This window comes from Cnephaeus nilssonii, assembly GCF_951640355.1.
Source record: "Cnephaeus nilssonii genome assembly, chromosome: 15".
NCBI classification, from domain to species: domain Eukaryota; kingdom Metazoa; phylum Chordata; class Mammalia; order Chiroptera; family Vespertilionidae; genus Cnephaeus; species Cnephaeus nilssonii.
This window is the reverse complement of record NC_137086.1, coordinates 18,321,165-18,331,480: the sequence shown is the minus strand read 5'-3', so window position 1 is coordinate 18,331,480 and position 10,316 is coordinate 18,321,165. Positions and strand designations below refer to the sequence as shown.

At 39.0% G+C, this 10,316-nt stretch overlaps 2 protein-coding genes across 2 annotated transcripts in view; one reads left to right on the top strand and one right to left on the bottom strand.

Moving 5' to 3' along the window:
- The first annotated feature begins 7 nt into the window (after window positions 1-7).
- Window positions 8-10,316, top strand: part of CEBPZ (CCAAT enhancer binding protein zeta) — a 21,777-nt gene continuing 11,468 nt past the window's right edge. The window contains exons 1-5 of the mRNA XM_079792738.1: window positions 8-172; window positions 2,213-3,711; window positions 6,986-7,217; window positions 7,749-7,932; window positions 9,309-9,397. Of these exons, the coding sequence (XP_079648864.1) occupies window positions 20-172; window positions 2,213-3,711; window positions 6,986-7,217; window positions 7,749-7,932; window positions 9,309-9,397 (2,157 nt within the window). The 5' untranslated portion in view covers window positions 8-19. The remainder of the gene's footprint in view (window positions 173-2,212; window positions 3,712-6,985; window positions 7,218-7,748; window positions 7,933-9,308; window positions 9,398-10,316) is intronic.
- The window catches only part of CEBPZOS (CEBPZ opposite strand), a 17,761-nt gene continuing 15,599 nt past the window's right edge, over window positions 8,155-10,316 (bottom strand). Inside the window, exon 4 of the mRNA XM_079792747.1 lies at window positions 8,155-8,704. The gene's annotated coding sequence lies outside the window, so the exon portion shown is untranslated. The remainder of the gene's footprint in view (window positions 8,705-10,316) is intronic.

Sequence of the window (10,316 nt, the reverse complement as noted above, 5' to 3'; positions counted from 1 at the left end):
CGCGCGTGCTTTGCTAACCATGGCGGCCGCCAAGAAACCTTTGGAGTTCCACGCCGAGCGGCCCTGGGGTCCTGACGGGAGGATAGAAGATTCGGACGAGGACGACGAGGAGGATAATGAAGACGAGAATGGGTTCTCCATGGAGGAAGTGTTACGGCTTGGAGGCACCAAGGTAATGGCCCCGAACTCCCGGAGGAGGGGATCTGGGGCGCGGGGAGCGGTCCCGCGCGTGGCCCCGGAGCTGCGGAGTGGGAGGGCGTCCTGGACCCAGTTCCCAGCTTCGGGGAGTGCTCTGTGCACTCCCGGCACCGCTGCTTTTCCACTGCTCTTTACAGGATAAAAGTCGAAGTAAGCGTGTTTATGCTGTCGCCTCAGAATGCAGGCGACCCTCTCACTTTATTGACGAAACATAACGGCGCTCCACCGGGTCGGGAGGCTGCCTTTTGGGTCCTGACCTCGCGGCATCAGTGTTTTGAACTCCGGTGGTGGTGGAGTTTTAGGTTCTCACCGAGGACAGGCACATGCTCACCGCCCACTCAAGGAGCTCTGCGCTTTCTTGGAATGTACATCCTGATGGTGGGAAAGGGACAGCCCCCCAGCTTTTGAATACATAGTATGTCAGACGCTGACAAGTGCTGTGGAGAAAAATAAAACCGGGAAGGAGGACATTGCACAGGGAGAGAGGGCGTCACCGTTTTCAATGAGGGCGTCGCGGAACCCATCCCTGAGATGTACGAGCAAAAACCTGAAAGGAAGCAAGGACTGAGCCCATGTTTCATGAATAACGGAAATGTCAGTGTAGCTGAGGCAGAGTGAAGTAAGGGGAGAGTAGTAAGAAATGAGGTCAGAGAGGTAAGAGGGTGGGCTTTTACCCTGAGTTTGACGAAACCATTGGACAATTTGGCTTATTTTTTGTTCAATATTGTTTTCGAGACTAGAATTGGGGTGAGGGGGTGGAATAGAGGCAGGAGAAATGCACCTTACAGGAGCAGATTCACACCGTTTGCTCTGTGCTTGAGTTGTATTTGATTTTTAAGTATGTAATAGATGCACGTGCTACAGAAGGGTTATTTTGTTCTGTTCCTTAAGGAAGGGATACACGGTGAAGTCTTTTTCCCACTTCTAGCTCCAGTCATGCAATTTACCTTCCAGGAAGCAATATTTTTGTAATTCTTTTTTGTATCTTCCAAGGAAATAGATATGCATGTACATTATTTTTTACATAAAAGGCACTGTATTATATCTATATATAATATTTTGTATCCTTTTTTCTTACTATCTATGAGATCTTTCCATATCAGAATGTAAAGTTCTGCGTCATTGGTTTAATGCCCGCATAAGTCATTGTCTGTTTTAATTTTCTATCAGTCATTTATTGTGGATACATATGTTGTCAATATTTCGCTATTTTAAATAATGCTTCAGTATGTAACCATGAATACCTATCTATTTCCATATTTGTAAGTGTATGTGTAATCAAAATTTGTGGAAACAGAACTGCTGGGTCAAAGGATGTGTGCTTCTATGTATTTTGATTGAAGGTGGCAAATTGCCCTTCATAGAGGTTGTGCCAGTTTACACTCCCATCAGCCATGCAGGAAAGTGACACCCCCCCTTTCCCTAACAACACCTGTCATGATTTTATCTTTGCTCTGACAGATTAAAAAATGGATGCATTATTGTGGTTTTAATTTGAATTTCTCTAAATGTTAGTGAGGTTGAGCATCTTTTCATATTTTAAAAGAACCACTCCCTTCCTCCCCCGTGAACTGTTTGTTTATATCCTTTGCACGTATTTCTATTGGGTTATTTGTTACTTCCATAACTGATGTGCATCAACTTTTATATTATTAAGCCCAGTTGCTGTGACATGAGTTGCCAGTGTTTTACCCAGCTTATATTTTGTCTTCTGTGTGTGAGAGAATGATAAATTTACCCATTCATTTCTTTATGGGCCCTAATGTCAAATTTGGAAAGGTTTTCCCTACTCTGGAATTTTTTTTAAATTATGTTGTGTGTTTTTTTCTATTTTTTGTTTCTATTTTTTATATTTAAATCTTTGCTCTGTCAAGTATTTACTTTGGTATAGGTTGAGAGCCCAGGCAATACCATGACAACTTTGATTTCAAAGATACAGGTTCACATTAACTTTTGAAGTTTTAACTAAACTGTTAGATTTATAACTTATTTTTAACTTTATGTTTTTATGCAGCAAGATTACCTTATGCTCGCTGCTTTGGATGAGAATGAGGAAGTTGTGGATGGAGGCAAAAAAGGAGCAATTGATGACCTTCAGCAAGGTGAATTGGAAGCATTTATTCAAAATCTGAGCTTGGCCAAGTATGCAAAATCTTTCATAATTGCAGAAGATGAACCACCCAACAAAGAAGATACCAACAAAAAAGCAAGCGTATCTAAATTAGATAATAAAAAGCAAAATGCAGCAGAAAATGAAAGGACATCAGTCAGTAAGGTGAAAAATAAGAAGAGACCAGAACAACATTCTGATGAGAACAATAGTCCTGTACCAAAAATAAAGAAAGATAAACAACAGGACATCTTTGAATTTGTTGAGAGACCGGCATTGTTACTGAAGCCTGGAGGCAAATGGTATGATCTGGAGTATAGCAATGAATATTCTTTGGAACCCCAGCCTCGGGATGTTGTGTCTAAGTACAAAACTTTGGCTCAGAAGTTGTATGAGCATGAAATTAATTTATTCAAAAATAAGACGAATAATCAAAAGGGAGCCTCTTCTACCTGGATGAAGGCAATTGTGTCATCAGGGACCCTAGGAGACAGGATGGCAGCTATGATTCTTCTTATTCAGGATGATGCTGTTCACACACTCCAGTTTGTAGAAACTCTGGTAAACCTTGTGAAAAAGAAGGGCAGCAAACAGCAGTGCCTCATGGCTTTGGATACTTTCAAAGAATTACTCATTACAGACCTTTTGCCAGACAGTCGGAAACTGCGGATTTTCAGCCAGCATCCTTTCAACAAACTAGAAGAGTTGTCCAGTGGCAACAGGGACTCAAGAGACAGAAGGCTCATCTTATGGTATTTTGAACACCAGCTGAAACACTTAGTGGCTGAATTTGTGCAGGTCTTGGAAACTTTAAGTCATGATTCATTAGTAGCCACCAAAACTCGAGCCCTTTCAGTGGCTCATGAGCTTCTTTGTAACAAACCTGAGGAGGAAAAAGCTCTTCTTGTGCAGGTGGTAAACAAACTGGGAGATCCTCAGAACAGAATAGCCACAAAAGCCTCCCATCTGTTAGAGACATTGCTTAGTAAACACCCCAACATGAAAGGCGTTGTGTGTGGTGAAGTTGAAAGGCTGCTCTTTCGCTCAAATATCAGCTCCAAAGCACAATATTATGCAATTTGCTTTTTAAATCAAATGGTCCTCTCCCATGAAGAAAGTGAACTGGCTAACAAATTAATAACTCTTTATTTTTGTTTTTTTCGGTCTTGTATCAAGAAAAAAGATATTGAATCAAAAATGCTTAGTGCCCTTTTAACAGGAGTGAACAGGGCCTACCCTTACGCCCAAACTGGTGATGACAAAGTGAGGGAGCAGGTTGATACGCTGTTTAAAGTGTTACACATTGTGAATTTTAATACCAGTGTGCAGGCTTTAATGTTGCTTTTCCAAGTAATGAATTCTCAGCAGACAATATCGAATCGATATTATGCAGCATTATACAGGTAAGTACATACCCTGCCAATATGTGAATGTGAGGAATAAGGTGATCTTACAGTACACGAAGTGCCCCCCCCCCCCCAAGAGAAAGACTTAACTGGATTTTAGGGCCCCCTCAGCAACTCCCTACTCACTAACTTGGAGTAAGTTCATCTTTGTTTCCCTGTTGGACAATTATGTTACATACTTTGAAAACATTGTTTATTATTTTTTATTTTGAAAAGTTAAAATACAAAAAAAATACACAAAGCATCTAATACATACCACCTAATATTTCAAATTTCACATTTTGCTGTATTAGTTTTAAATATTTTGGGATATTAAAGAGATAGAACTACAGATGCAAGTTTCCCTCCCTAAATCCCCCACCTGACCTTCAGTGTGGCTTATGTCCTGTGTTTCTTTATTCTGGCAGCCATTTAGTAATTCATTCAATAAGAATTTAGTGCCACCTATTTGCTGGGTACTGTTCCAGGTGCTTAGGCTATAGCATAGTGAACAAAATTCCCACCACTAGAGGTGCTTACATTTATATTGGGGAAGTCAGGTGGTCGGTGTGCATCATAGCGATTGGTCATTCGGTCACTTAGGCTTTTATATATGTACTAGAGGCCCAGTGCATGATTAAATCATGCACATGTAGGGTCCTCTAGGCCTAACCTGCCATCCAGGCCATATCCACTGCCCCGCAAAGCCTAGCACGCTCCGCGGACACTGCTAGCAGCCTGCTCCCCGCTTTTGATGGCAGGGGGTCCGCTGGTGCTGGAGCGGACACACAGTTCCCCGGACTGTGCACCAGCGGACAGACAGCCAGCTCCCCCGCTTTCGCTCCCCGCTTTTGATGGTCCGCAGCAGGACATGGGCTCGCTGCCCCAGAGGCCCCTTCTGTGCCGCAGCACAGCCATGGCACAGACGCTGAGCTCGCGTCGCCGCGAGCTCAGCGTCCCACCGGCCCAATCAGCCACCCCGAGTCCCGCCACCCCCCCCCCGCGCCTCCTGGTCAATCGTGGGCATAGCAAAGGTACAGTCAATTTGCATATTTGTCTATTATTAGGTAGGATAGACTAGAGGCCCGATGCACGAAATTCGTACAAGGGGCTTCGAGGGCCGAGGAGGCAGCCCTGGCTGCTTCCCTTGCTGCCGCTCCAGCCCTCACAGCAGCAGCCCCTGAAGGACATCCAGTCTAATTAGCATGTTATGCTTTTATTGTTATAGTCACCATGCTGTACAGTAGATCTTCAGAACTTATAACTGAACGTTTATACCCTTTGACCAACATTCCTCCATTTCTACCCATCCTCTGCCCCTGGGAACCACCAGTGTTCTCTGCTTCTGAGTTCAATTTTTCTTTAGGTTTCACATATAAGTGAAGTGGTACAATAGCTGTTTTTCTTCACTTAGCATAATATCCTCCAGGTTCACCCATGAAGCAAATAGCAGGATTTCTTTTTTTTTTTCTCATGGCTGAATAATATTACATTGTAATATCACATCTTTATCCATTCACCTGTTGACAGACACTTAGGTTGCTTCCATACTTTGGCTCTTGTGAAAAATGCCATGAATATGGGAGCGCAGATATCTCTTCAAGATACTGATTTCATTTCCTTGGGCTATATACCCAGAAATGGGGTTGCTGGGTCATGTGATAGCTCTGTTTTTAATTTTTTGAGGACTTTCCATAATGACTGTCCCAACTTGTATTCCTACCAACAGTGTACAAAGGTTTCCTTTTCTCCATGTCCTCACCAAGGTTTGTTATCTCTTGTCTTTTTTATAATAGCCATCATAACAGGTGTGAGGTGGTTTTGATTTATATTTCCCTGGTGATCAGTGATGTTGAGCAACTTTTCACATACATGTTGGCAATTTGTCTTTGAAAAAATGTTTATTCAGGTCCTTTGCCCACTATCAAGTTTTTTGTGGGGTGTTTTTTGTTGTTGTGTTTTTTGTTTTGTTTTGTTTTGTTTTTGCTATTGAATTCTATGAGGTTCCTTATGTATTTTTTTATATTAACCCTTTATTAGGTTAATGGTTTATAAATATTTTCTCCCATTCCATAGGTTGCCTTTTTATTTTGTTGATTGTTTCCTTTAGTTCCACTTACTTTGCTTTTTTTGCTTGTGGTTAGATTATTATGTGTTACTTCAGATGGCAATAATAAAATAATGGTTGGAAATTACACAGGAGCAGATTTCAGCTATAGGTAAAGAAGAGATTTTTCTGGTAAAATTTTGTCCAAAATTAGATTGGGTTCCTGGTGAGAGAGTAAATAATCCACAATTACTAGATATGTTTCATAGCCATTTGCTATGGAATGAACCATTTATTCATTCAATAAATATCAAGCACTTACTATAAGTGCCAGGCACTGAGGTTACAACAATGAATAACACAGGCCCACTCCCTGTTCCATTGGACTTTGGAGGGAAAAGGAAATAAAGAAAATAATAGCCCTAAGCGGTTTTGCTCAGTGGATAGTGTCGGCCTGCGGACTGAGGGGTCCCAGGTTCGATTCCAGTCAAGGGCATGTACCTTGGTTGCAGGCACCTCCCCAGTAGGGGGTGTGCAGGAGGCAGCTGATAGATGTTTCTCTCTCATCGATGTTTCTGGCTCTCTGTCCCTCTCCCTTCCTCTCTGTGGAAAATCAATAAAATATATTTTTAAAAAAAAGAAAATAATAGAGGAACCTGATTTAGATATTATGGACATGCAGACAGTTGGGGAAGAACATTCTGGGCAAAGAGAATAGCCTGTATGGAAGGCTGTTACACAGTATATTGGATGAGAGATTCTCTGAAGGCCTCACAATTTAATTTTCTAAACAAGTAATGGTCTTCACTAGAACCATGTGGAGGAGACTGCTTTTGGTCACCCAGCTAGTAGATACAAGGATAAGAATCCAGATTTAGTCCACTGCTTTCATAGGTCAGTTTTCATTGTTTGGTCTTGGATTGGTTTTTCATGTGTGGTTCTGTATCTAAGGAAAATTATACTGTTAGGGCTATGCCCTCTTAGTCTAGAGAATGGAGAACCACTTGGAAGAGAAGAAAAAAAAGTGTCTCTTTTTCTGTGATTCCCCTCACCCCTACCATCATGGTTCTTTCTGTCCTGGTCACTGACTTACATTTTACCTCTTGGCGGAAGTGATCTCTTGCTCTAAAATAAGTAGGAAAGTTATCCCTAACTAAGATGAGGTTAGTAGTTTCCTCTAATATGTGGCTGCTGGTTGTAGAAATGTTTTATAAATAAACAGTTGATCTTGTTTTTGTTTTACAGGAAGATGTTGGACCCAGGGTTAATGACATGTTCAAAGCAAGCCATGTTTCTTAACCTTGTCTACAAGTCTCTGAAAGCTGACATCGTGTTGCGTAGGGTGAAGGCTTTTGTGAAGAGGTTACTTCAAGTTACTTGTGAACAAATGCCACCATTCATATGTGGAGCTTTATATCTTGTGTCTGAGATCCTGAAAGCAAAACCAGGGTTAAGGAGTCAACTAACTGATCATCCGGTATATTTTACAACTGCTTTTTAAATTGAGTGGGTTCTGAGATAGATTGGTGTTTTTCTTCTATGCTTCAATGGCAGTAACTTTCTTAGTTGTCTGGAGCATCTCAGTTGGGACAGCAGTTGGGACAGACCTGAACTCGAGTCCAGGTATACAGTTTACTAGGTGGACATATTGCTTGACTCCTTTCCTCCTAATAAACCACACTACACTAAACTGCATTAATAGGAGGTAATTATAGATGGTTATAGAGCTAGCAGATCTCTTAAACCTGTTTCCTCTGTTGTGAAATGAACATAATAACATCTACCTGATAGGGTTATTTAAAACATGTCAGAAATTTGAGGGCTTGAATGTTTTTATGTAATAAAGTCCCAGAGTCTCAGGTTCTCCCCTCCATCTAAATTTCACTGGTAGAACTTTAATGTTTCACCAGAATTGCAATAAGTGACTCTTCTTCAAAACTATCTCACCAAAAAAATTGAATACAGACTTCCAGTTGATTGACTCAGATTAATTAAACCACTTTTTCAGGAATCTGATGATGAAGAAAATTTTATTGACATAAAAGATGATGAAGACATAGAAACATTCACTGATGCAGATAAAGAAACAGGTACAATGAAAAAAGTTGAGACAGAAGAAACTGTGTCTAAAAATCATATGGAAACCAAAAAATCAGTGTCTGCATCTTGGGTACACTTTGATAATTTGAAAGGTGAGTTTTTTAAATATTAAATTCCCTTGAATTTTTAAGTGAGGAAATTGGTTTCTCCTTTGATCTTACTAGAAATTAATATTATACAATTTTAGAACTTCTCAGTATTGCTTTCTTAAAAATAGAAACTCTTATAACCTTATAAGACCTTAGAAGTACATTTTTAATATAGTGGATAATTAATAATACTACAGATAGTAAATACACATTTTAAAGTAATTGAAATCGTAGAAATTAAAGCAAGTACCTTTTGAAGCTATGAAGATTTAGTGGGAAAACTGTGGACATGTCAGGTACACAATATATCTCCTTTCCTTTAGCTATTAATGTCAAAGTTTATACTTTCAAACCAGTTTTAGTTTCTTAATCTTTATCTGTATATTTAGAGTTTTTTAGCCTCAAACATAGAACATATATGAAGATATCAAATATGTGTACATGAAAGTTTGATTTATAAACAAGTGTTTGGTTAGATATTGTGAATTATGTGTCAGTTTTGGTTCTTTTGTTTGAGCATCATATTCACCCTCTACAGGTAATCTTTTAGGAATAAAAACTGTGAGATAGAAACTTTAGGTTTTCCATATACATACACAAGCTAAAGTAAGTCTATTAATAGAATACTAGAGCCAAAAGAAATCTTAGAAACGTAGTCTCTTCATTTGAGGCTATGAATTCTAGCCTTGAGGATCAAGAAATGTGCCAGACCTATTTCTTCAAACTTGTTGTGGGACTTGTGGTCAAATTATTTTCTCTCCAAATTTCAGTTTGCCTGTGAAGTATAAAAAGTTTGGTAGCCATCAGGAAAATTTTTAAAAGAAATCCATCAGTTGTCTTAAGGCTAAACTGAAAATAACTTTAGAAGGATGATGAGTAGGCAGTTCATAGTGTGTTCTGGAAGTCCTTTTTTTCAATTATTTAATCCCAAGCTTCTGAAAAAGTGAAGAAAATGTAAAACCTGTTCCAAGTGAGAATTATTTCTGGGCATAATTAAATTACAAATATTTAGAGCACTCTAACGTTCAAAAAGACTTTAACCTTATTTCATCTTCAGGTTACTTGCCATCTTGACACTTATGACGTAGCTGATCCAGAATAGGCACCTTTTGTTTTTATTTGAAAAAGGGAGAAGTTTTGGAGGCATCTTTTAGGAGTTGGGATAAACATGCTGCCTGATTTATGCAATAGCAAATGCTAGCTTGGGTACCAAGATAGATTCTTGAAGGGCCTTGGAGTTTTTAATATAAGTAGGATGCCTGGCTAATTAAGAATGTTGGAAATTATATCTGTTGGTAACAACATCAAAGATGGTGGCTTTAGTGATATCTTGGGATAGGAATAAAGCATTTGAGAAATACTCTTTTTTTGGTTCTCAGGTGGCAAACAGTTAAACACATATGATCCATTCAGTAGAAACCCTTTGTTCTGTGGAGCTGAAAACACAAGTTTTTGGGAACTCAAAAAGGTAAAATAATTTCAATTTTTCTTTCAATTCACTTATGCTATATATTTGTCCTTATGGGTTTATTAACACCTTGAAGTTTCCATTCTTTTTGCAAATTAATAAATATAGGAGTTGTTATTTAGACTTGAGTTAATTATCATAAGGAAGCAATCTGAAGTATGTCACACAGCTGTAATGCTTTTTAATACATACTTCTTTTGCCTCTGATAAACATTAATTTTCCATATTTACACCATCTGCATTCACATATAGAAAATCTTAAATAATGTGCATGCAAAATAAGGATGTGGTACCTGGCTATAAATAAGTTTTGCTTTTTGTAGGTAGATTATTGCATATAAAGCTCTTTAAATAGTTAAATTTTGCTTTTTGCATTAGATACCCCTGAAAAGTTTTGTGATGAAAGTACTTTTTGCAAATAAAGTTACTTTTTAAATGTGTAAGAGTACCTCATATTTTTAATAACCTGTGATTTCTCATGTAAAGCAAATAAGTGTCTTCCTATATAGTGATTCTGAAAATGTGGGCACAGACTCCTGTGGGTCCCTAATCCCTTTTCAACAAGTCTGCAAGGTCACAACTACTTTCATACTGATACCAAGACATTATTTACCTTTGTCACTATGTTGACAGTGGCACTGATGGTGTAAAAGAAATGATGGATAAAACGGTTGGTGCCTTAGCACAATAAAAACAGTAGCACGAAGCTACACTCACATCTATTATATTCTTTACTGCCACATACCTGCACATTTTAAAAAGCCAGAATCATGTAAGAATAACAAAGAAAGAAAAAATGTTGATTTTTATTATCTTGACCCTACAGTACATTTGTTTTTAATGTTCTGTGTGCATACCTAAGTATGAAACTTGTCTCATCTCCTAAGGACAAGAGTCTGAGTATTTGGGAGACATTGTC